The sequence below is a fragment of the Miniopterus schreibersii genome (genome assembly GCF_964146895.1).
Source record: "Miniopterus schreibersii genome assembly, chromosome: 10".
Classification (NCBI taxonomy): domain Eukaryota; kingdom Metazoa; phylum Chordata; class Mammalia; order Chiroptera; family Miniopteridae; genus Miniopterus; species Miniopterus schreibersii.
This window is the reverse complement of record NC_138110.1, coordinates 55,153,758-55,181,404: the sequence shown is the minus strand read 5'-3', so window position 1 is coordinate 55,181,404 and position 27,647 is coordinate 55,153,758. Positions and strand designations below refer to the sequence as shown.

Below are 27,647 nucleotides of genomic sequence, written 5' to 3'. Positions count from 1 at the left end.
AAGCTCTCATCACTACGGAAAATACTTGTCACTATGTGTGGTGATGGATGTTAACTAAACTAGACTTATTGTAGTGACCAGGGCTGGAGATTGAGCCTGAAACTGAAGTACATGCCCTAGACCAGAATCAAACCCGAGACCCTTCAGTCCACTAGCCAAACTGGCTAGGGTGAGGATGCATTTCTAATGGTCCAAAAATGGGGAGAGGGCTGGAGCTGGCTTCTGAAGGTACAATAGATACTGCACATGAATAAAAGCGGAATTCAGCTTGATTAGTCACTGATCTCAAAGTCTGACTTGCCACAAAAGTAGAGACAGACTGGAACCACAGAGTGTACCCTTGACATCTGTTAGTGAAATTCCCTAGCTTTCTCAGTCCCCAAATTCTCTGCCCCAACCCACTGTCACACCATTGCTAGATTAATTTAGCAGAACTAATTATGTCACTCCAGCAATCAAGGCCTTGTGTTGCTCCTCTAATGCCCAACGAATTCTTCAAACTGTCTTTCCAGGTCTTCCCACCATATAACCCTAAACCCCTCTGCCCTCACACTCCATAGTCATCCATCCTGTTTTCAGCTCACTCGAATTGATGCCCTATTCCCGAATAAATTCCATTTAATAAATAATAAATTCCCATTTTTCCTATGTAGTCACCATCTCTTCTCTCTCCACCTACTGAAAACTTACCCACTCTTCTAAGTCCCCTTTTAAACTGTAATCTCCTCCATGAAATCTTGCCTGATTTCCAAACAGATGTGACCTTTCTGTCTTATAAAGTCCCCAATTCTATTATTTGTTACTCTCGAGGCATTTAAACTTGTCTGGCTTGTTTCTATAATCTCTAGTAGAGATTTCTACCCACAGTAGATAACTATTTATTAATGTCAATTGTTTTTCAATCAGCTTGGAGTCCAATAAGCCAGAATCAGAACTAGATCTTTGAAAACTGAGGAAGTTTAGTTGACGTGGACAAAGCTGGACTTACCAACTGCTCTAGTACATGACTGCCTTCTTTTCCTCACTGCTCTTGAGTATTTTGTTGTAATCAAAACATAAGCCTGGGAATATGTTGCAGATTATGTAGGAGGAAGGAGGAAAGATGAGGGAAACGAAAGAAAGCACCGTGATACTGAAATCAGAGCTATGAGCAAAATCATCGAACTTACATGTGAGATCAGTGAAAGCTAGCGGCCTGACATGTTAACGTAAGATATTTTAGATGCTGCTTCATTCATTCTTTGGAGTAATAAGGACCGCTAATAATCAGCTTACCCTCCTCAACATAAACAAACAAATACATTAAATAAAGGATGTCAGGACTTGCTAACTCGTCCCCACCGTGGCTGCTTCTTTCCTTGACTGTCCCCTCAATCTTTCAGGCACCGATTTACCTGTTCCTCTGTTTTCAGATCTCCAAATTCCTCCAAGAAAGCAGTCTCTGAAGGAAATTGTGATGGCTCCAGAAAATTGAGCAAACTGAAGAGCTCCTCCACAGAGTTCTGCAAGGGGGTCCCAGTGAGCAGCACTTTGTGTTCCTGTACAAATTAACGCTATATGATGAACAGTGTTTGAGCTCCCCAAACAGGATGTTTTGATAGGAAAATGAAGCCAGGGCATTCTGTGCTCAATTTGGGGCAATTCTATTTTGCTTTAATGAAAAGACAGGGTGGCAACAATTCATGGGAGTACAGTCAATAGACAGATCAGCCTTCCTTTCACATTACTAATTCCAGCAGCAATTTCATGTAAATGAAAGCAACCATTCATTCATTCATTCAATATTACTGAGTGCCTTCCTGCCACATATTGGGCACTGTGCCAAGACAATAGTGTTAAAAAGCCATCATCTTTGATACCAGATTATTCAGGGACCAAGAAACAAACCAGAACACCTTATATTTCCAGGTCGAACATTTCATTGGATTTAAGATTCCCCTGGGTCCCTTTGGGAATCAATCTATGGCAAAGGTGAAATTGCTAACCCAGTTCATAACTAAAAAACATTTGATTCCTGCACCATCACAGCTACAGAGAGCAAAAAGAAAACCTTGAGTAAGCAAGACTATGCACATGTAAACTACATGCAGAACAGCTAAAGAATGCTTCCTTCATGGCGAAGAGAAGCAACCTGTGTTCATGTAAAGAGCTTGCAACTCTCACCAGGGCCATGAGCTTTAGACCCTCCAGAAGTTTGCAGTTCCTGTTCTTCAACCTGTGGGCTTCATCGATGATCACACAGCTCCAGTGAATCTTCTTCAGCTCTGGGCAGTCTGCTAAGATCATCTCAAATGTTGTGATGACAACATGGAACTTGAAGACTCCTGAAAGGGGGTTTCCCTGAGGATGATAAAACAGCAGGCAAAGCTTTATGCCACGACCATAGAATTCAGCTAATGGGCACCAGCTGGACTAGAGGAGAAAGCATTAGAAATGCTAGGACCTAGGTGAGTAGCCAATAAGCATTGCTCTTCCTCATCTGAGAAGAGAGAGAACATAAGAACGAACCAGCTCTTTAGACAAGAGACAGACCTTATTACATGGACGTAACAGAAGCAAGACAGCACGTGCCCTCACAAAGGTGAGACAGATGAGCAATACGGAAGGCACAGCAAGGAAGCTTTTTATTTATTAATTGCCAGGATAAGGAAAGCAGATGGGTGGTGATTCACGTATTTCAGTTAGGAGTCTGTCTAAACCATGCATAGCTTGAACACCCAAGGAAACCTTCTCTGCTACTTTTCACATACAATTAATTTCAACTTGTAACTTGGGTTCTAGCATAGATTCAAAGTAAAGATCTTGATTCACCTGGGACAGGTGCTACCAAGCAGGGCACATCTTTGTCTTTTAGCCTGTCTCAGTGCTGCCTTCACATTTAAAGAACAGAGCTGCATCAGGCTAGAGCACACCATAAATTTCTTCCAAGTGTCTCCTGCTGACTATGAAGCTCCTGGCGGGCTTTCCCCTGATTAGATTCATTTAATTTTCACCTTGATTAATTATAAAATCCAGTGCCCAGGACAAGAATACAAGCAAACTTGGCTAAGTGCGTATACTTAACAAAAGCTTTTAAAGACTTATATTGCGCTTTTAACAATATGAATGCTGTTTTCTCGTTATCCTTCCCTGTCAGACCTGTGAACCTCCTCTCCAAACTCCATTCTCTATATACTAATCCTTCTGCTCACTTTCTTCACTGAGCACATAATGATTCAGATAATATTTTTGCATGTAAAAGTAACTTCATAAGCTAACCCAGAAGCTAAGCTTTCAGAGTCCTAAAAAGAGCCTCTGGTGTATCTCAGGGAATGGAAAGCATGCCCTATAATTCTGTGTTTTATCATAAATTAAACTACCAGGGAGGAGGAAAAAGTCTGCCTCAATAAGCATATGACTGATTCTACAAAGTCAGTCAACAGCAACCCAAGGCAAAAGGCACTACAATTCCAGAAGACAAGTAATGGAAATGCTGTTCTCAACTACGACATCGGGGTGTCACGGGGTCTCTGTGGTCTCTGTGAGGCTCACCTGCGCATCTCTGTACACCATCTCATACTGCTGGATCATCTGCCTGCTGATCTGGCTGCCGTGGTACACAATGGCATTCATCTCTGTCCACGTCCGAAACTCCCGCTCCCAGTTGGTGATAGTGGAGAGAGGGGCGATGATGAGGAAAGGGCCATGGACTCCCCTAAGGAATATTTCTGAAAGGAATGTGATGGACTGGATGGTCTTCCCAAGGCCCATCTCATCAGCTAAAATACAGTTTTTTCTGCAGAGAGTAAGAAACACAAGTAATTCATCATCAATAGAGAAAAGAGGTAGAGGTTGGTTATAACTAAAAAGATACTTCAGAAGCATACCTTGGCCTATACGTGAAGGTCAGTGATGGCCTAACTGGCATTTTCCAGAGATGCAACTGAGGCAAATTTTTATTATTATTAGTCATACCCTGCCTACTTCCAAAAAGGAACTATGCAGCTTGTGAGAAAATACATTAATTGGGTCCATTTAAATATAAACTAAAAACCCTAAAAATTAAAATATTAGAGAACAAAAATATGCCTCAAACTAAAGCCAGTTTCTGTACCTAACAGACTTTATGGAAGCCAAGGCAAAAATAAAATGATAAGTTGCATGACTCTCATTGTCTATCATTTGTGTTATCAAAGGACAATCTTACCCCACATAATAAATTCCTCATCAAAGTAAAAATGATCCAGGGTCACAGATTGCACAGAGCCATGACACTCGAAGAAAGGGTGCGGCCCGCATCCGGTCTCACCCCTCACCGCACAGATGCGACCTCAGGCCTGGAAAGCCCCACTCCAAGCTGTTCTCTGAGGGGCGCTGTGAATAAGGGCAGGGACTGCGCCAGGACACTCTCCAGTCCTGCCGTGGTGTGTGTTCCATTGCAACATGCTGTCTTTAAAATCGACACTAGGGGGACATTCCAGAGAGTTAAGAAAAATCTCAACCCATCTTTCTCAAATTTCATCTGCTTCATCAAATTCTGACAGGAACTAAAGCACAAACTGAGCATGACAGCACAAGTCCAGAACACCTACAACTCAAACAAGTAGTGGAGTTGGGGCTAGAATCCAGATCTACTCCCTTTTAAAGCCAACCTTTGCTGAAGACTTAAGAGATAGAAAACATGCTTAAAGAATCTTTTGATCATAACAACCTAGGTAGAGCTTAACCCTTTGGCTAGACCAGCAGAATTTTTTAAAAAGCATGAAGTCAACAATGTGTAAAGACCATTCCTTTTGTTTGGAGAAATACCTGACGTAAAAATAAAGTCCTGGTATGATGAACGTGCAAGGAGCACAGCCTAAACCAGTGGCCGCGCTGCACTCCCTCAGCACTCTGCTGCTGTTAGTCTATGCGGGCCCAGGAAGCAGTCCACCTCCAGGTACAAAGACTTGGTAAGGAAATCATCCATGAAGACAGGAAGGGTTCTGGACCCTCACCTGTTATACCAGTTAAACAGAAGCCAGTTCATCCCCTCCAGCTGGTACTCCCGGAGCTGGTTACTGTTCTTATACTCGCGAGACTTCTCGAGTTTCTGCCAGGAGTCTGAAGCAGGTCGCTCCTAGTGGGGAAAGAGCAGAAAGCACAACTTGTGGAGAATGATGTTTTAGAGGCAAAACCCAAATAGGAACACAGAATAACAGTGGGGAAGGTGGTCAATCTCAAAACACTGCACTAAAGCTGGCTTCACACTGCAGTGACAATTTTCTCATTAATGTGCAGGCCCTACATTTTCTAGGTTTCACTGGATTAAACTAAGAATACCTTGGTAAAATTTGCAAATAATTAAACAAGAGAAACAGACCCATCTAAAATCTTATAAGTGTTATATTGTTTTACTTAGACTCTTAGATGTCACTCCCAATTACATTCCAATTTCCCTGTAAGCCAGTATTAGTGAAATTAGCTTTCTCTTTATTTCTACAGACAGAGTCTCTTTCTTTGTGCCTGTGTTAGCAGTTCAGGAAAGTATAGTGGGTCAAATATTTTGATTAGTTTCTAGAGTCAGGACATCAGGTAAAAAGCCTGTATAATCAAAATTGCAAATTCCTTAAATTCTCCATAAACACAATAGCAGTCTTATTACTTTGTCTTTCCATATGAAACACCAATCTCTACATATAACTGATAGATTACCACATGCTTAATTTCAGGGAGAACTTGGAGAGATTCAAATTCTTTAACTTTAGCAGGATCCACATCTTCCTCTAGCTCCCATGTGCTTTCTTCGTAAGGCAGTGAGCACCACTTCACCAGATAATGTGTCACTTCCTGGAGGGAAAAGGGAGAGAAACTTACGTTGTTTCTACTAGATTAAAGGAGTTGACCACAATCTGGCTGACCCCTGGAAACCCACCTTACAATACAACACACCAATGGGATTAAAACAAACACCACATGTTAATAAAACAAGCAAAAGATGACGTAAGAAGGGAAGACACTTTAGGAGAGTCAACGTAGCGAAATACCCACCTCTCCCGTCTCTGCATCCTTGGTGTGGGCCACCTCCAAGATGCGATCAACTTCTACATAGTCTGGGTTGAACAAGTCTTCATCAGGCTAATGCAAACAGGGGAGAAGAGTTTAAAAGTGTCCTCCTGCCCTCAAATCCGTCTTCCAGTGTTTTACCTTTAAGTGACCCCCTACTCTGGGCCCTATGAGGAAATGCATGAAATGGTTCCCCTGAGAATAAAAGTCACCTCACATACACTCTTCAATATCCTAAATCCTGCTCTCCATGACTAAACTGAAAAGAATCAACTACATGTCACAGGCTGCCCCACGACCAGGGGAAGACTTTTCTCCTGGTCACTGCAGTACTGTGCAAAAATCAGCACAAAGAGGATGCCCTTTTATTACCGTTACTTGTTCCAAAGATAACCCCTGGAAACTCACAATTACCGTTTCTTTTTCTTCTTAATACCAACAGTAATAGCTAACATTGGAAGGAAGCATGAGGGGAGCTTCTGGGGTACAGATAATGTTCTATTTCCTGATCTAGGTGGTAGTTACACAGATGTGTTTATTTTGTAAAAATTCACTGAGCTGTACTCTTAGGATCTGTTTATCTTTATGCATATTATGCTTCAAAAAAGGGTACTTACAAAACAATAATAATCAGCACTTAGACATTTAATGTGTGTCTGCAGTTATGCCAAATGCTTTCACTTAAGTCTCAAAACTACTTTATGGAGTAATTACTTTACAGATGAGAAAACTCACTCAGAGAGGCTAAGTAACATGACCAAGGAACACAGAGCTGTGAGAACTGGAATGTTACCCAGGTTTCTTACCCAGGAGCCCTCCTCCTGGACTGCTGGAATGTTCTTATGGCCCCTTAAGCTGGAAGGCATGTTATATGCTATCTAGTTTCATCTTCTAATCAATGCAGGAATACTTCTCATAGCATTCCTGGCAAATCCACACTGATTCAATTATTCCCATGTTCAGGAATATACTGCACTCTAAGACCTGACCCGCTGCCAGGGCAGTTTTACCTCTGCCTGCTCAGCAATAGCAGCATGATCTTTCTTGTTATTACTATTAAATTACAGCCTAATTTCCATCCTGTAACTGACTCATTGATGTGAACTGCTTCCTCTGCAGCAGCGGTGACCAAGTTGATTCTCTCCTCTCTGGGCTGCTCTTCAATAATCTCCTCGCTATCTGGGTTAACTGACACCAGGTGACCAAATGTCCTTCAGATGCTTTAATGTTTCCAGACCCATAATGATGCAGAGCTAATGTGGGACAGAGATGATGGGTCAGGCACCGTGCTAAGCACTTCTGTAAACACTGTGTCACTTAATCCTCCCAGGTCCTCTGCAAGGTTGATACTATTAGGAATTCTGGTTTAACACAGGTGAATCTGAAGGAGGTTATACAAGGGGCCCAAGGTGTGAGCGTGTGTATGTATAAGAGGAATAGTTTGACTCCAGAGCCCAGGCTCCTAGCACCATGCAGTCTGCTTTCCACCTTTGCTCTCAATCACTCAGCTATGCCTTGATCCCTTTACCACCATCACAGTCCTCCTAAGGCTACCCTCAGGTTTTGCAGAGCCTGCCACTGAATCCTGGTACCCAAAAATAAACATAACTCTTAGGAATGAAAACAGCAAGGCACAGCAGGACTGTTCTATTGGTGCAGTGTAGGATTAATGCTGCTTTTTAAGCAGCCACACCCTACTCTTGGCTTATGGCAAACTTGTAATTAAACTGGCAACATCTTTTCTCTCTAGAACTGCTATCCAGTCTTCTTCCCACTCCAAGTTGTAAAGATCTTTAAATACAAATGTGTAACATTACATTTTACTGCCATATTTCACTCATCCTGGCCTGAACTTTGCCTTTGTCATTTATTTTCCCAGCACTGGGTCTGGTTTTCAGAAAGAATTAGGGTTTTAGTTAGAATGCCTCCACCTCTATGGAGTATGGGAACTCGAGTCTCTCGAGCCAGAGTCTCCTTCACAAGACCACCCTCTCCCCTGGATACCTCCTAAAGTGCCTGGAAATAACAGATATGAAGACGCTCTATTCAAAACTAAGTTATTATTTATTTTGTAAGAATATAACTTATCCGAGTTACTAATAAAAATGTTAAATAGGTCAAAACCAAAGACAATGTAATAGGAACTACTACCTACTATTACTCCTTAATTTCATGATGTCCTCCAACCTTCTCAAAGGCCTTTCCTTCCCACAAGAGTATGAACTGTTGCTACAGTATTTCTGTAAATCCAACACAATTTCCTCTCTCTATATTCCCAACCAAGGAAAACTCAATCCCTTGAGAATATATCAGAAAATAAACAAATGGAGCTTTGAAGGCTATATTAAGGAGCTTGGACCTTATTTCAAGAAAATGGGAAATGCTGAAGGTACTGGAGCAGGGTAATGAACAGCATAGGTCAAAACATCCTCACTTCCCTGAGAACAGCCAAATAACTACTGAGCACTGACCCTGTGCCTAGTACCAGGGATAGAAATATGAGGAAGACATGGGCCCTGTCTGCTGCATAGGGCTCATAATGGAAGATGCAGACAAGTTGTAAACAAGTTACGACACTGCAAATACTTGCTAAAATAGAGGTGTGAAAAAAATGTTCCAAGAACAGAGGGAGAGTATCCAAAGGGGCTTCAAGATGGTTTTCTAATTCTAGTTGTCACCTTCCTTTCCCCAATTCTCTACCAGAGGAACACTGCCATGAAAACAGTTTTCACGGGCCTCAGAACTACAGGGAGGGCTGGGCCAAATGTTAAGGCTAAAGAGGAAGAACCCTACATTGGGAAAAGGAGAATGCTTATTTTTATTATCCGAAAATAGTTTTTTGTCACTTGAAGAAAAAGATTACAACATGAATAATGAATTGGTAAGTATATGCAGCAGTTTACTATAATTTGGTGGCTTCTGAGTGTACTCGTAAGGTCTAGTACTTATGGCTACATTTTAAGAATAATTTTTATTGCTTCCTTTCTTCAAAAGTTATCTAAATAAAACTAAAAATACTACATGTTATAAATAAGAAAATAAAAATTACCACAATCCCATCACCAGAGAAGTCCTTTTCTGTCATTAACTGTTCCCCAACATCATTTTTACCGTCTGCCAGTACTCCCATTCTGTGGGCTATATCATACTTTACAGATATCTATTACCTAACACTTGGTTTTCAACTTTTCACCAATATAAATGTTTTTCTTTGTTAAATCTTTGCACAAAGGCTTGGTAGCTTCCTTAAAATAAATGACAGAATTAGAGTTGCTGGGACAGAGGACAAGCACATCTTGAGACATTTGATGTCTGCTGTCACACTGTTCTTCACCCAGGTCATACAACATGATGCTCCCACCCAGTGATGTACGAGTGTCTCTTCCCTACACCCTTACCAGCAAAGGATAGTATTTATTTTTATAATCTTCAATATTTGATATGGAAAAACTAGAAGATTCCCATTTTAATTTACATTCCTTTGACTATTAGTGAAATTTACTACATTTCTGTATGGTTAATGTGTCCATTTTTTTCTATTTGGGGTTTTATATTTTTCTTAAGTAATTATAGGAGCATTTCTTACTAAACTATTGGTCATATGTATATGTGTGTATATAATGTGTGTGTATGTATAAAAATATAAATAGGAAGGTTCTCATATTAGATAAAAATGTATACTGTGTATGTATGTATGCATGAATGCATATCATTGGAAAATATGTATATATAACGCATATACATATTTTCTAATTACTATGTATGTATGTGTATATGCATATAATCAGGAAATATGTATATATACATACTACTTAATGTATCTATACATTTTCTAATGTACAGATACTGTAGGTTTGACATCCAAATCCACCAATCCTTCCTCTTGCTGTAGGCAGCAAACTTAGAAACTCCTATTTTCTAGCCTTTTGGCTTTATCTTGGACATTCAAACTTTGGTCCTTTTGGAATCACCTTTGGGGGTGGGGAGGTGAAAGAACTGTGCGCACATTCCTCTTGCCTAGCTGTATACTGGTATTCTGACAAGACACATGCTCTTACGGGCTGTCAGTTTGTAAGGTTTGCTCCTCATACCTCGGTGGATCGCTTGTTTTCTATGGCTGAAATATGGACTAGTTTTGCTATAAATCGGTGCACACTTAGCAATTTGACTTGAGCAACAGATCTGCACAAAACTTCAATTTAAAGAAACTTATGCCCAATATTTAGTTCTGCAAGAAAAGCAGTGGTCAGATTAGTCAGTAAATATTGCGTCACCTCAGTAAAAATGTGCTTCATCTGGGCTTGTTTATTCCTAAATCGCTTGATCTTCTGCGCAATGCGAGGATCCTTTTCGAGCTCTTCCATCGTGGCCCATTTACAATGTAAATAGGAACTATCCAACGACACAAATGGTGAGACAAGAACGTAACCAGCAAGTCACTGAGCTTTAAAGTGTTTCAATAAACAGAGTAACCATCTAACACAGAAGCATCCAAGTGGTTTGCTGTGCAATTGCTGGAGACTGGGCCTAGAAGGGCTTTGCCCTTAAGGGCAGATACAGGAGAAACAATGCAGCAATTACAAGCCATGAGCATTCTGCAGCTTCCACAGAAACTGGCTGAGAACAGAGGGAGGGCAGATGTAGGCAGCCTATCATTACAGTTAGTGAAAGTGGGCATGTAACAGAGAACTAAAGAAAAATGCAAGAGGGGGAAAAAGTATAGGCTACAAGATCAGTGGTTTTCTACCCAGGTGGAAATGAGAATCACACAGGGCGTTTTTAAAAACACATCAATTCTTGGGACCTACTCCCAGGGTCTGAGTCAACAGGTCTTGAGTGGAGCAAGGGCTGCAGTAGTTTTAAAGCTCTCAGGTGATTCTATGTGCAGCCAAAGTTGAGCACTACCACCTAAGGTGAACCTGAGTCAACTAACTGTGGGTCATGCCTTAGGGGCCATTCTTGGGAAATATAGAAAATAATGTGATAGGGAAAGGAAGTTTTATTCATATGAAATTCAAATACAAATAATACATTAAATAAACTTACAAATTTCTATATTTAACGTAGAATAGCTCCAAGTCAAATGGGGGTTCTCCTGGGTGAACCTGTAACCAAGAGCAAGCAGTTAATCAGCCCAGATCCCTGTAGATCACCTTTATATGCCAAAGAAAACAGGTAAATAACACATCTGCCTTGTCTTAATACAGATTTCTCGGGGATATTTTCATTTTTCCAGGTAATTTTCTGACAGCTACTGAGCAGGGTTATCAAGGCTGACTACACAGCTAGCTATAAGGTAAAGAAGAAAAAATGATCTTTCCGGTGCCTTCCAAGGTCCAGGGTGGGACAGCCTTCAGCTGATAAATGCAAACTGGCGCAGGACTCTGAGACCCATCGGGAGCAGAGTCTAGGCAGAAGTAAGAACATGTACTATCTCTGGAGCCCCCCCTGACCATCACCCCAAAACACCAGTGGTGTTCACTCTCAAAGTAAGTTACTTTCATAAATACCGGACGTGTTCATGCTCACTGGAACCAACATACTCTCTCACTCAGGAACTTTCTCTAGAGGATCCCTACAATGGCCCTGGGATATCCAAAGGAAAAAGCCCCACAATGTTTTCATTAGGACTCTTTTGCCATCTCTTCTTCTTGGTCCTCTGATGACTTTCAATGGGCTACAGAAACTAAGGGATGAAGACCTTTTGCTAGGGTCACAATGGAGGAAAAATACCAGTTTGGGCCATTCTCAAATATTTAAGAATTTTATGTTCTAAAAGCTTCCATGAGGGTAAAAATAATTGTTGACTAGCCAATGTTCACACCTAGCTCACACGCCCACCAGGAATGACCACTCCAGGCTCTCTAGCCAAATATCTCTTCACAGAAGGTATAATCTTGCTAGTGATATAAAAGCCAAAAACATCAGTCACCGACCTCCTGAACAGTCTTAGATGCCAGGATCTTCTCAATGATGTTTGCGTCATCCTCTGGAGGCTCCTGGAGACGGGGGTTAAAAAGAAAAGAGAGTCACTGGCACCACAGAATCCAAGAAATAATTCTATTAAGAAATACAGGTATGACTGCATCCAAAAGTTCACCTGTGAATACCAAGGCCTCCCTCCTATCAGACCAGAGTGATCAAAAGATAGAAAACCTTCTAACCTCTGGGCACAACCCAATTACCTGGCCCCATAAACACATACACGCTGAGAAGTTATTCTGCTTTTCAGACTCTTAGTTTCAGATCTGCCTTTAGCATTACTAAAATTCTTTAGCATCACTAAAATCGCCAGAGGACTACCCTCCTCTGCCAAAACTACCTATGTGTTGCCTCATATAACTTTCAGAAAGATGTGACATAAAAGAGTCTGGGGGCTTTAGAATCAGAAGGTCTCAATTCTAATACCTACCAGCTATTGATCTGGGTAAGTCAATTAACACCTCATGGTTTCCAAATCTAGTAATACAGGAGCTAAAATCAGATCTCTCACTGGGTCGGTGAGTGGATAAAATGGCACATGAAGACATTTTTGGAGAGTAAGCACTATGCAAACGGAAGGTGTAATTACTCCCTTTTAAATTGTGCCATCTTGCCCCGCTACACCTGGAAATGGCTGTTTCACTGATCATCCTTTGACTACAAATCCCAACTGAAACAAATTAATTCCTTTCTTTTCTACCCTAGATACACATCAACATTTCTAGGCTCCTAATCTCCATGAAATCTCTTTGTACAGAGTGAGTTTTAAAAATATGCATCAAAAATGACAAACTTAAAAAAAGGATGCATTGAGTCAGAACACTCTTGCATTTAAGAGTCTTTCTAGGACTTTATTTAAGTAGTTTTATTTCAGTGGTTTCCAATGACCTTTCCAGATCTAGTATTTATCATGATAGGAGACTTAGAACTGTGTATAAAAAGAATGCTCATCACAACCACCCTAGCTCTCAAAATAACTATCTGGGTGCCTGATCAGAACTTCTCCAAAGGATGGTTTATTTTGCACATCACTGTCTTCAGTCTACCCATTTTAGAGCTCAGCCATCACAAAGCCATGCCATTACAGAAAACTTCCATTTTCTTGGATATTAAATCAAGCTTTTCCCAGAAAAGTGATAGTTAAAAATAAATAAATAAATGAGGGCAGATGGTAGGAAAAAAGTATGGAAATCAGCAGGCACTGACAGATGCTCCCAAAGGTTACAAATATTTATTACATTCCCCTAGACACATGGCATTGTGCTAGGTGCCATGCAGAAGTTAATCCAAAATGACAAGTCTTTTCCCACAGCTCAACAAGAAAACGAGTGAAGTGTGCCTACCATACAACAGGAGGAAGCTTTTAACTTTCTGTTTAAGTTTTGTTCTGCTTGATTCTTAAGCACAAGTTAGGAAAGGAGAAGGCAGTTTATTGTTTACTGCTTGTCTTCTCCCATTCAATATAAACCTTTGAGGGCAGAGACCCTATTTGTTTTATTCATGATGTAGCTAGATGGCTCAAAAAGGCCACGCAACAGTGAGTGACCAGTAAATATTTGTTGAATTGGAAGAGAATCCCAACCAATATTTGTTGAAGTGTTGAAGAGAAAGAGAAGGAAATACATAAGGAAATAAAGCATCAAACTCACCAGGACCACAGGCTGGAGACAGTTATTATTCTTAATCTACTCCACTTAATTAAAAAGTCTCCCCCTTCTCCATATACTCAGACATATCCTATACAATCAGGATGGCTAGCAGCAAAGGGCCAAAGCTAGGAGTACTTTCTTGAGCAATAAAGATCACTACCCCGATGCTGCAGCCAACAAACAGCCTTCTATGGCAAGCAGGCAGTGAGCAAAGGCACAGGTGCTAGGTTAAGAGAAACTAGATTAATGAACCAACTTCCTTCCTAACTTCCTACTTCCTTCCTAATTTTCTTCCATATTATTTGAGGGTCTCTTACGTTTATGCACTGGTCTTACAGAAATAAATGAGTTACAGTCTACATCATCAAGGAATAACCAGACATGCTTACACAATGCTTTAAAGTTACTGAGGTGTGGCACACATACAGTATGCAGAGACCTCAAGTGTTCAGTTGATGGGTTTTCACATATACACACACACACTTGTATAAGTGACACTCAGATCAAGTTATAAAATTTCCAACATTCTAGAAGACTCCCATGCCCTCATGGGAAGTAACTACTCTTCAGATTTCTACCACTATCAATTAGTTTTGGCTATTATTAAACTTCATATAAATTGAATCATATAGTATATGGCTCATTCTTCCGCATGACTGTGTAGTATTTTGTTGTATAAATACACCGCAATTTACTTATCCATTCTACTGTTGTGGAATATTTGGGTTGCTTCCTATGTTCATGTATGTCTTTTGTTGGGCAAGTACACTCAATTATCTTGGATACATATACATGAGAGTGGAATTGCTAGACTATGAGTTTGGTTATATGATTGGTTTTAACAGATACTGTCAAATATTTTTTCCAAAGTGACTGTAACAATTTTTACATCCACCAACAAGGTATGGGGAGTTTAGCTAACTTGGTATTGTCAGTCTTTAAAATTTTAGCCATTCTAGTAGATATGTAGTATTGTCTCTTTAATTTACATTTCCCTGATAACTGGGATGCTGAAAACCTTTTCAAATGCTTATTGGCCATGTGGATATCCTCTTTGTGAAGCTCCTATTCAAGTCATTTGCCTATTTTTAAAACTGTCCTCTGTTTTGATTTGTAGGAGTTCTTTATATACATCTAAATAAGAGTTCTCCATCAGATATATAGATTATAAACATTTTCTACCAATCTATAAATGTATCTTTTGATGAAGAGAAACGCTATATAATCCATCTTATCAGTATTTTCTCTTATGTATTTTTATGTCCCGTTTAAGGAATATTTGCTGCCACCACGGTCATTCATTAAGCTACATATGTAATTTGAAACTTACTTGTAGCCACAATAAAAAAGTAAAAATAAACAGATGAAATTGATTTTAATAATATAGCTTATTTAAACCAGTATGTCCAAAATATTATCACTTCAATATGTAATCAGTATTGAATTACTAAAAAAAAATTTTATATTTTATTGTATATATTAGTATATTTTTGCATACTAAGTCTATAAAATCTAGTGTATACTTTACACTTACAGCACATCCCAATTTGGACTGGCCATTTCAAGAGCTTAATAGCCACACATGGCTGGTAGCAGCCATACTGGGCAGCGTAGCTCTATTTTGTTCCACTGGTCTATTTGTTCTATGATAACACTACCCTGACTTCATTACTGCAGCTTGATTACAAAGTGTGGATTATAGTAAGTCTTCCAACTTAGTTCTTTTTCAAGGTTGCCTTGAATATTCTAGGTCTTTTGCATTTCCATTATCAATTTCCACCCAAATACACCCTGCTTAGATTTTGACTAGGACTAAATTATAGACATTATATTGCTCCATTTATTTATGTCTTCTTTAATTTCTTTACGCAATGTTTTTCATATAGAGAGCTTACATCTAATATATTAATGTCATTATAAATGACATTTTACATTTTTCCTTTCCTGATTTCATGTTGCTAGTTTATAAAAATAGATTTTTTGGGTATACTGTCTTTATATCCAACAATTTGGCCAAATCCACCTTTATTCATTCTAATGGTTTGTTGATTCTGTTGAACTTGCTACCAAGTCATGTCATCTGCAAATAATGACAGTCTTATGTCTTCCTTTCCATCTTTAAACTTTTTATTTCTCCCTTTTCCTTATTACAATAGAGAAGACCTCCAGTATATTTCTAAATATAAGTGATAATAGTGGAACATTTTTCTTACTACCAAATTCAGAGGGAAAGTATTCAATATTACACCATTTTATATAGCATTAGTTGTCAGTTTTTATCTAGAGGCTTTTAAGATGTTCTTTCAGTCTTTGGTTTCCTACAGTTTAAGATATGCCTAGGTATGGTTTTCTCTTAGACAAGGGGTGGGGAACATCAGGCCCACAGGCTGTACATGGCCCATGAAGTCATTCGGTCTGGCCCTGCCAAAGTCTCACCGAAGAGAAGCAGTTCCAGCCATCACATTAGGGTTGAGCTAATTAAATGTTTGACCAAATATAGCAGGCTAATTTTTAAGTTGATAATTTTGTGTGGTCGGAGAATGATGTTCTAAATATCCAAATGGCTCTTGGCAGAAAAAAGGTTCCTCACCCCTGCTTTAGAAAGAGTGGAAGGGGGGGAAGAGAAGGACAGAGAGGAGAGAGGGGAGAGGGGGAGAGACAGACAGGGAAGCATCGATGTGAGAGAGACACATCAATTGGCTGCCTCCCACATTAGCCTTGACAGGGTCCAGGGATCGAACCTGCAACTCAGGTACGTGCCCTTGACTGGGAATCAAACCCATGACCCTCCAGTGTGTAGGCCAATGCTCTAACTACTGAGCCATTGCTGGCCAGGGCTCATCTGTTAATTTTAAGGTCTCCCTGCCTGTTCCTCATATATACCAAGCATGCTTCTGCCTCAGAGACTTTGCATAGGTTATTCCCTCTGCCTGAAATGCTCTTCTCCTGTACATGACTCCCTTGCTCCTTTACTTCCTCCAATTCTTTGCTCAAATGTTACCTTTGTGAGACCAATACTGACCACCACCCTGTTTAAAACTGTAACCCTCATTCCTGAATTCCTTATCACTCTCTTATTCTGATAATTTTCTTCTATAGCATTTACTACCATTGACATATTATATAATTGTCTTAGTTTTACTACCAGCCTCTCATTTCTACCCTTTGAAAGTTTTAACTTTATCCCACATAGGTTCAAAATCTAGCAAATATCTGGAGGGAGAGATTGGTTGTGTGTTGGGTACAGGCCTCTTCTTCATTTGTTGTAGGCTCTCTCCATGAGGGCAGCCATTTTTGTCTTGTTTCTTGATGTTATCTCTAGCACTCAGAACACTACTTGGCATGTAGTAGGTGCTCAGTAAGTATTTTTTAAATAAATAATGTTAAGAGATTTTTGCAATACAACGTGGTAACAGTATAAAGCAAGTGCTCTGGGACCACAGAAGCCAGAGCATGTGGGAAAATTGGCAGAGGCTTTGGAAATGAAGTGACACCTGAGTTAGACCTCTGTTAGCCAGGATTAAAGTGTCATAATTGCTGATGACTTTTCCTACCTACTTCTAAGTCTGCATAACCCAGACTAGACTAGCAAGCAAGCATTCATACAAACTGGGAGGAACAACTAACTGCCTCTTCTTCACTACCAGACTGTTTCAAATATAAGAATAAAATAAAATTCTTACCTACCATGAAGAGCAAAAGAAGATGGTTTCTGAGGGTAGAATTCAGAGTTTTTAACTAGGAGCAAATCCAAGGAAACATTAACACATGGATGAAGAAAGCACAGGACTTTACTCTGAGTAGTCAAAGGATGGAGGGCTTAAAACATTCTTCATTATAGAAAATTTTCAAGTAAAATATTAAGAAACTTGAAATTAAATTTCAATTTATTTTCTGGCACTGGTTAAAGAACCAATGGCCATCATTAAAATAGTGAGAACATGTTTTTACTCTACCCTAATAAAACGAAAGGAGAGTAGCATTTCCAAAATACACATCAAAATAGAAAGAAAACTGGGAAATCGAAATTTTTTTTCCTAAACAGAGATTGTGCATATAAAAGCATGATCATGTGTGTATAAACACTCAGTGTATACAGATCCACACAGATATAAACTAAATCTGCTTGCCAAACACATTTTTATAACAACCATCTGTTCTCAACTGCTTGGAATTTTCTCAAATTATCCTTCAAAGAAGACCATTTTAATTCATTCATGTTCATGTCAGAGGCTCCCATAATTAAACACTTTTTCTTAGGGAAAATCTCAAAAAAATTTCAAACCAATTCCCTCCCAACTTCAACCAACCAGCTGACTTGCTTCTATTTAGCTAACCATAAGGAAAGACTACAGCAAGAAGCAAATCACTTTTCAACTCATCAAGTATTTCCCGAGTGTCAAGGACACAAAAATAGCATCAAATAAGATGCCCAGTGTCAGGGGCTTACACTCACTCAGGGAAAACAAAATTAAATTAAACTGATTTTCCTTAGAAATGTCCCAGGGTAAAGCTAACTGGTGTGGTCGTAACCATATCTAACCAGAGTGCAGAAGGCAAGAACAGCTTGGAATTCACAGAATAGGTGGTTTTAGTTGGGCCCAAAAGAATGGTGGTTCATAAGAGGGCAGCAAACAGGAAGGAAAGCCAAGATGCACCCAAAGGATGAAAGAACGAATCAATGGGAAGCAGGATGCATATTTGCAACACTCAGTAACCAGTCTCAGTAGAGCAGAAGCATTATACACAGTAAGGAGTGGAATTAAATGAGAGCAAACAGGTGCAGCCACATTTTTAAACAAAATCAGGCTGGAGTTTCAATCTATTACAGGAGGTAAGAAGTAACCACCTTAGATTCTTGAACAGGTCACTGAGAAACACCAGAAGTTTCTCTGGTATTGTGGGAAAATTAGTCTGGGAATGGATTAGGAAGGACAGAGACCTCAGGAGGGCACTATAAAAGTGCACATTGCAATAATCTCAACATTGGCCTCAGCACGAGGGGTGGTAGCAGAAACCAAGAGGAAACAAATACCAGAGATATCTGAGGAAAGACCAGGGTGGGAAATGGTGGTTGTAGCCAATGAAAAAATGGGAAGCATCAGGATCATCCATCCAGGCCAAGGGGATAGGAGCCAAAGCCCTGAATCACAGAAGCTGGTACAAAGCTAGAGCAATGCCAAATGCCAAAGAACACCAAGCCATTTTTGCCAAGCGGCCTGTTTGCAGGCTGAAGTGCCTGCTTGGAGTGAGAGGTAAATGAATACCAATGGGAAAAATATGCCAGTGTAAAGAAATGGAGAAAACAAGAGCCTGAGAGAAAAAAAATTCATTCCTGTCTTTCTAAATCTAGCAGTTAAAAATCATACCTGTTTACATAATGGTTTTAAGCATATTTATTCATTATTCATATATTAAATAAATATATAGGTACAACTTAATGCAAGTCCTTATGTTAGCTACTACCTATGTTAGGTGAACATTATGCTAAACTGAAAAGTGAAACCTGTTTTGCAATTTTACAATCTGACCAAGGGAACAATGGGGAGTGATATTCAGAATAGTGTGGCAGAGACACTGACAAACCCAAAGAGTTGCAGGCTCTGGACATGTAAGACATGGGTTCCAGCTGACTCCTGACTTTGGGTATAATAAATACAACAGTCATAACACCACAAAACAGAGGGTGGAGAGTGCCATAAATGAGTGTTTGTCTGAATAGTTCCTGGGAGTTCATGTAAATTTTACTTTATTGAAACTCTTTCATGCCTGAGAGATATAGAGAAGAAGAAAAAAAGATACAAGCCTTATTCTAAAGTAGTTCATGGCTTAGAACAGTGATTTTCAACCAGTGTGCTACAAGAATTTTTAAAACATGCAATACCTGACTAATTAGGGGCACTGACCTCTTTTCCCTTAGATTATCAAATTAAAAAATGACAACAGCCAACACAACAAGTCATCCAGTGTAAATGAATCAAAATTATACCTATTTTTTTGTCAGATAGGCAAAAAATACAGTATATTTTAGGTGTGCCACAGAATTTTAGTAATTAGTTTATGTGTGCCATGAGATGAAAAAGGTTGAAAATTGCTGGTTTAAAAGGAAAGAAAAAATTGGCAGGTGTTTAAAGTACAATGAAAAGTTAATCATATTAGAGTGCTGTGGAGCAAGGGAAAGGGGCACTTATCCCCAGCTGGGGGGAGTAGGGAGCTTCCTGGGGGAGGTAATAACTGAGCTCAGCCTGCGGGGCATGGGAAAAGGCTAGACAAAGCAGAGAGCCTGTCTGCAAAGACACAGCAGCGAGGCACCGGAGAGCACCAAGAGTTCAACCTCATTCAAATTAAAGTCCTTTTGTTCCAAAAGACAAAATCATACAAACCACACAAATTGTATGAGGCAAAAATTGAGACAACCTTCTAAAAATCTATACATTGTAAATGTACGACTGAAAGGCACCTCTGTTCCAGGTACCAATATCCGTGTGACAAAGAATAGGAAAGCAAGGAGCTAGTGTCAGAACGGGAACATTTCCAGCCCCTGGTCCCAGCTCCTAGTCAGGGGGTTGTCCTCTGTACTCTAAAGCAGGGTGTGCTAATCTGCCAGTCTTGAGCTAGAATGAATCACGTGTAAAGATGTTTTAGCAACTCACCACTAGGTAACCAATACTGAGGTTGCGATCTGGGGCTGGGACAGGGGCCAGCGGCCACAGAATTGGTCTGAGTATGCTGATAAGAAATAGCACAGAACTTCGAAGAGGTGCCAGCGGGGCCTTTTTTATGCCTATTGCACACCCTTCTCTGCCCCAAGCTAAAGCCAGCAAGCAAGCAGACACCCACCCAAAGGGCCTCGGGAGAGAGATGAAAGAAAGTCTCATCTTCTTCAACTGATTTTCTGTGCCACTGGATGCTTTGAGGATTGCCTGGAATCCAAGATGAGATCCAAGGCTTTCAAGCTTTGCATTAGCTGGGGAAATCTTTGTTCACACCTCACCAGGAAGCCCAACAGATGAAAGTGAAGCTGTTTTAGTTCTGCAGCAGCTAGGGCTCCATAGAGCACTGATTCTGAAACGCGCTCAATCCCCTTGCAAGCTGTCTGGTCTGCCCTGTGTGCTGGGCCAGGCCTGTGGCCTGGTTGCTTTTCTGAACATCAGCAGCAAAACCTCCTATCAGGCCTCTGGCTGGCTTAAATTTAGTAACAATTTTTGAGGCATAATTAATGCAAATTCAGATTCTATCTTGTATTTCACCATATATATTCCTCTCTTTGCTGTATCCTTAAGAGGATAAAGAGCCTTAAGATACATAAAATTTCCTGAATTGTTTCTGCCAGGTCAGCTAATTCTGCCCTTCAGGTACCAGGGGAGAAGTCATAACAACAACTGAAATATGGTTAATGACTCAGGCTAAATGGCTAGTAGGAGAAAATAAAATCCCTTATAACTTTTAAAATACCAAACCAACCATAACATCTCCGAGGAAGGAAAACCCATTATAAAGCAATATAATCCTATCAACTCATGGCGGTCTTGGAGGGCTATTCTTAACTATTTGCTTGAAAAGTACTGCAATGACAATACATCAATTATTATTCCTATTAAGTCTTATATGCATCATGAAATCAACTTTTAGTGTTAGTCACTGATCAATCGCTACTATATAACTCTATGCCCTGGATCATTCTGTGCCTCTTTCTTGATTGTTAAAAAAGCGACAATACCCCCTGCTCCTAGCTACCTTCCATGCCAAAAGACTGAAAGGACATATGAAATTATGTGAAGATGCTTCCAGTTGGAGGCCAGGAGGTTTAAATTGATAAAGTATTATCGGTTTTAGTGAGCCACACTGGCGCCTAGGAGAAAGGACAGGTATTTGTGCTGCTGCTGCACATGCAGTGTGAATTCTGCCAAGTCAGCAACAGTGACTCCAGTGGCTGTAACAACAGACAGCCTATGTCCCAGAATGAGCTGCTGGCAATGACGCCCCTCCTACATGCTCAGCCTGCTTCTCCTTTTGCATCTAATTTCCCCTCTTTAAGCTCCTTGGCACAGACCTCCTTTTCAACATTTACGGCTTTCCTTTCTAACATCTGGGCATCACGTCCTAAGGCTAGCCTCTTCCTCCTTGATGTTGCTACCAGTGGAGAGTCCTAAATTGCAAATATGCCATCCTGCTTCTCTGCTTGAGCCTATCAATGCCTCCTACCCCTCTCTGATCTACAGCACAAAGGCCAAGTACCTTAGCTGACATTCAAGGATCTACATTACAAGACTTTTTCTACATACTTCTCAGATCTTATCTCCCACCACTCTGCAAATTAGATGCCAACATCCAGCCGAGCTCGTCTATCTGTCATACCACAACCTGTGGTACCATTCAGGCTCTGGGGCTATAGTTCATATTGGAAATTACCCCTCCTAAAACCCTGGCCGCCCTTCCTTTTCTGTCCATACCTCCTTCTGTGCAGTTACAGTATCTAGCATATACTCCTAGGACTGCACTTATCATAGTAGTAGGACAGCCAAATGGTCCTTCTACTAGATAAAGCTCCTGGGAGGCAGGGACCATCCCTTGCAGTGAACTCTCAGTACACATTTGTAGAACACAAGTTCCAACTGTAATGACTAGTTCACATGATTTTATTCACTGAACAACTACTTACCATGTATCAGACTTTTCCATTCTAATGAGACAACAAAATGAAATCATAAATCCAAATTACAAGTGTGGTATAGCTATGAAGGAAACATACAGGAATGAAATAGAAAATCACTAGGCTGCAGGGCAGGAACCTACTTTAAAAGACGGTGAACCAGTCATATGAAATGTAAAGCACGTGGTGAAGAGCATTCCAGAAAGAAATGACAACACATACAAAGGCCAGTAGGTGGGAAAGAACTGCTAATTCAGGCATTAAAAAGACAGTAAGCCTTTCGACTGAACAGTCATGAGAGGGATGAGGAAAAGTCGTTTATCTGAAAAACTGTATTTGGTGAAATAGAGAGTGTAATGGTAGGGGATTCTGCTTGGCACAGTAAGGGTCTGAATTTTATAAGCAGTAGTTAAAATGATCTAACTTATGCTCCAGCAAACAGCCACAGAGCAACTCCATCAGGCACGCGAACACCCCATGAAAGGCCACACACCTCTGCCTGCCAAGCCAGGGTAGACGCCGAGAGGGCGGACGTTCGGCCGGCTCCCAGAACAGCTATCGTTTCCCCGTCATCGTCCACCACTTTAAAATCCAGGTCCTCGTTGTATCTCCTGCGCTTCACTTGCCGTCCAGAGCGTCGTTTCTGCAGGGCAAACACACCATCAGACAGAGAAGCTCTGTGAGTCAGAGGCAAAAACTTATACAACAATACCCTCAACTACACTCGCTAACATGCAAAGGAGACCTTTCTTACTTTACAAAAGGAATCTTCCTTAAACACAACTCTTTTAAGAACTAAATCCACTCAAAATGGGACCTGGCAGAGGGAGGAGATCTAAACAGCTGGGAACTTAGAAAGTGGAGTCTTGGAATCCAGTGAGGTGTGTTCTACTCATCAACGGCAGTGACTTTTCACCTCCTTCTGGAATTGGTTTCTATTCCAGTAAAACAGAGATGGGAGGTAAACTCCATCATCTTTGAGGTCCCTTCCAGCATAACTGGAAGCTCTGATTTTATGACAATATGATAGTTGACTGGTTTTGCCTGAATTTATCATACTTAATCACATAACTCCTAAAAAACTAAATAACAATTTTTATTAGAATCTCATAATATCCCTTGAAATGCTGGGAGACATGAGACATCTTAAGTGTGACAAAACAAGACTCGTGAGTCACCATCTGAGGACTCGTCTATAATTAAGTAGCTTGTGACCTTTTAGAGACAACATTCTGCAACAAAGCGGCCCAGTGGCTTTCCTCCAACAGAAAAACACATGGTTCATCTCTATGTACACATCATATCTAGGCAGCAGAAACATGCTGGGAACTATTCACCAGCTAGCTCACATTCAAATACTTGAACCTTAAAAACAAAAACAAAAGCAAAACCCCAACTCACTTATAGTCTAAAAGATATCTCCTGGGCCTCTCTCGATGTTCCCACCATTTTCTTCACTATGTCACCTCTGATGTTTACATGAGGGTTTCTACATAAAAACCTGCCCCCAATCCCATGTACAGATCACCATCCTAGAAACACTTAACCCTCTACCAACTCCCATCAACCCAATGTGTTTTCTCCTTTACCAATCAGATATCTAACAGCCACAAGTCCAAATTTATAGGCAGTGAGGGGGGGTCTTGGCTCTGACACCCCAGACACTACTACTTATTTCCACTATGACATTAGCAGCTGACACTTCCCTACAATGAAGATCACCTAGAAATCTCTGAGGGTCCAGATGACACTTGAAGGTGCAGTGAGTCAGCCTTATTCTAAATGGTCCCCTTGCAGCAGCACAGTTCAGATAAACTGCTGTGAATATCAGAGGAAAGAACACTTTCAAACGTTACAACTCATGTCCAAGAGAGGTTGCTTAACTCAGGGAGAACATTCCCACCAATGTCATGGGCACACTTTAGCATATTTTTAGAAATCTCACTTAGGTGGGCAATTCCTTGTTTTCATGCTTGGCGACACTTTCCTTCCTATTTTGGCATGATAAATACATCCCTGGCTTTGCTAGCATCTCAGATTATGAAAATGTCCTTGTGCAGACTGGCCCAGCCTTGAGTCCTAAATGCATACCTATATGGCAAAAAAGGGCTCTGTACCTTACCTAGCTTGGCTCACAACTCCATTTTCCACATTCGCTCTCTCTGTAGCCAAATATGCTACCTTCCAAGAAGGAAGCAAGCACCACTAAAAAATTGGGCAATTATTTTATACTAGTAATATTATACTAAAGATCAGGATGCTAGGGGAAAGGCCTATGGTCTTTTGGTGCTCACCCACCAAAACAGTGAAAGCTCAACCCAGGTCTGTGCACAATGGATATAGGCTTGAGAGAGGGAGAGAGGAGTGGCAAGATCAGTGTCAGCAAGATCCCATCTGGCAGCCGTAACCTCCACCAGGCTCCCGGTCACAGCTGTACCTGGCTGTCTGTAGACTCAGTGGATTCCTCAGGACTCCGCAGGGATGGGTTCGGCAGGCCCTGATCCAGCTCTAAACTCTCCACTGTAGTTTCACTTTTCCTTTTTCCTTTCTTCTTTTTCTCCACTGGGGTTGGTCCTTGCTCCTTGCTACAGGGAGAAATTCAGAATTAAACCTGTTGGGCAGTTTTTAAAACTAAGACTTCTCATGTGACCAAAGTTATGATATCACATCCTTGGATCAGGCTAGGCTTTAATAGAGAATCTAGAAGAGTTTCTTCCCAGAATTATACAAAAACATGAGAAGAAACAGCTACATGAATTGATGTAGAATTTACTTTTTCATACTCCTATCATGACTTCTATGGTTATGATTAATGTCATAAGAAATCAAATAATATGAACATCGCCAAAAATCTCACTTTCAGTTTATATAAATGTCCTCTCTAGGAAATGTAATTGTTTTGCTGATACTGAGAATCATCAAATTTCAATCTCCCTTTAGGTTACACTGGAAGAGACATCTCCCCAATCTGTCATCACCCTCTATTGAGAACATTCTGTGCATAACATCTGAAGTGAGTACTAAAAATTCAAAACTGAAGACAGCACTGCCCCTGCCCTTGAGGAGGCTATAATTATAAAAATCCCAAAGACCACACAGAGCCACAGTCCAAAGAAGTAGATGAATGCTTCCTGAGAGAGGTAGAGATGGGCAAAGTCCACTCATCCTACAACCCTGCTAAGATGGCAACACCTCCTCTAAAAAGCCTTTCCTGACCTTCCCAGCACATAGAATCTCATTCCTACACCCTTCCAAAGCTCTTCAACTGTTCTTTGCTTAAGGTACTCAAACTCTGACTTGTCACCAAAGCTAGTCATTAAATATGACATTGGCTCAGAACCATACAGTGCCTGGATCCTCTGCAGTTGCTCGATAAACACTTGCTGAAAGGATGACTATTTTATACTTTATTCCCAAAGGACAACATGTATTTGGTTAAGTTTTATATTCCTCACAGTGAGTAGTCTTATGTCTTCTACACAGTAAGTACTCAATAAATGTTTACTGAACATACAGACAGACAGATGGATGATACCAATGAATGGATTAGATTACTCATCATTGGGGAGATTTGGGAAAACACATTTGAGTGGGGATATACATAGAATTTTGACAGAAGATAGGAATCATCATCATCATCATCACTAATACTTATATAACAATACATGCAGGCACAATCACTATCACTATCATCATCACAGCTAATACTTATAAATAATACATGTAGACACAGTTTTCTAAGTCCTTTACGGGAATTACCTCCTTTACTCTTCACAACAACCTTATAAGGCAGATACTAGTCTTATTAGTCTCGTTTTATCAATAGGCACAGTGAGGTTCAGTTAGATTTCCAGGGTAACATGGCTAGTGAACGGCAGAGAAAGGACCTGAACCCAGGCATGCTTTTAACCACCATGAGATTCTTGGGGAATGGAAGAGTGTTTGTTAAGGGCACATTTAGTAAAAGACAGTCTTGTGTGGCTGGGTGACAGGGAAGTGAACAGAAGTATTAAGTGATAGAGCTGGAAAGAAATCAGGGGTACACCAGCCTAGAGAGTTTAGACTTCATTCTGTGTGAAAGGGCCATGATGGTATGCGCACACAAGAGACAATGAAGACCTAGGCTAGATATAATCAATGAAAACTCAAAGGTAAAAATAATTTTAAAGATCCAACTGAAGTAGAACCAGTAAGTCTTGACAATTATTTTCCATCAGGTGAGTTACTAGAAGGTGTGAAAGGAGAAAACCAAGGGCCTTGTTTAGAGAAGGGAAATGCAGCATGACTACCAGCCAGTGATGACTGCTGACTCAGCCTGCATCTCTTGAACACCCTCTACCCTTCATGGATCCCCAATCAGGTCAGGACAAACTTAGCCCATCCTCAGCTCCCCAGGTTGAAAATTGGCTGGCCTACCTATCAGGAAAGTTCTTTATGAAAATTATTTTGGTCCAATCTGAGGAAATGAAACACAAGGGGTCCTGCCATTTTAGAGGATAATACCTTTCAACAAGAAACTTGCACTCTCAAGCGGGGGAAAAAAGCAAAACTTCTATGTATCATCAGGTGAAACAGTTTTAAAAGATGTTAAATTTTCACAGGAATATGTATCTCACGTTATGTGGCTTCTCGCTAAGAAAACTGTATAGCAATTTATATTCTACAAAGTACTTTTGTGTTCAGAGTCTCACTGAACTGTTAAAACCACAGTTCCATGAGGGAGCCAGAGCAGATGAGTCCCATATTCCAGATAAAGAAACAAGCTTGAAAGCAGCACAGGCCCCAAAGTCAGCCGTAGAGCAGACGCCCGCACTCAGCTCATCTGACTCTTAGCCTGTTGTTTTTTACACTGTATCATGACTCTTCTTTTTACACCCATCTCCCTTTTGATAAATGGAAAAACTTCGAATCTCCTTTAATGTTACTTGAATCTCAAAATAATGACCCAAAGAATCAGTAACAAAACATTCCAATGACCCCAAATTCACAAATCCACAGTTGCTGATGGATTTTATGGGCCTCTTAACAAAAGCAAGTTTGTACTTAAATTTTGTACACAAATTTAAAGATAGCTGATTAATATACCAAAAGCCACCACTATAATCACATGCTCAGACCTCATTTAATTTTCCATAAAAAAAATTTTCCATAAAATCATATATCCTTCCTCCCAACATTTGAAATCAATTTCATCTATCTAATAACTTCATATCAGAAAACTTTGTCTATATATGTTTAATCTTCATATGCTAGACACAGGCGCTTCCTTGTGAAACATCATACCCAAAACTAAGGACTAGAACCTCCTCAAAATATGAAACTTTACTACCAGATTTGTA

The 27,647-nt window shown here is 40.3% G+C and overlaps 1 protein-coding gene across 1 annotated transcript in view; it reads right to left on the bottom strand.

Moving 5' to 3' along the window:
- Nucleotides 1-27,647, bottom strand: part of CHD6 (chromodomain helicase DNA binding protein 6) — a 170,323-nt gene that overhangs the window by 75,276 nt on the left and 67,400 nt on the right. The window contains exons 4-14 of the mRNA XM_081149734.1: nucleotides 24,746-24,893; nucleotides 22,802-22,951; nucleotides 11,961-12,023; nucleotides 11,071-11,129; nucleotides 10,299-10,416; nucleotides 6,010-6,096; nucleotides 5,674-5,808; nucleotides 4,977-5,098; nucleotides 3,532-3,775; nucleotides 2,164-2,340; nucleotides 1,395-1,538 (exon numbers count right to left, since the gene is read on the bottom strand). Of these exons, the coding sequence (XP_081005860.1) occupies nucleotides 1,395-1,538; nucleotides 2,164-2,340; nucleotides 3,532-3,775; nucleotides 4,977-5,098; nucleotides 5,674-5,808; nucleotides 6,010-6,096; nucleotides 10,299-10,416; nucleotides 11,071-11,129; nucleotides 11,961-12,023; nucleotides 22,802-22,951; nucleotides 24,746-24,893 (1,447 nt within the window). The remainder of the gene's footprint in view (nucleotides 1-1,394; nucleotides 1,539-2,163; nucleotides 2,341-3,531; nucleotides 3,776-4,976; nucleotides 5,099-5,673; nucleotides 5,809-6,009; nucleotides 6,097-10,298; nucleotides 10,417-11,070; nucleotides 11,130-11,960; nucleotides 12,024-22,801; nucleotides 22,952-24,745; nucleotides 24,894-27,647) is intronic.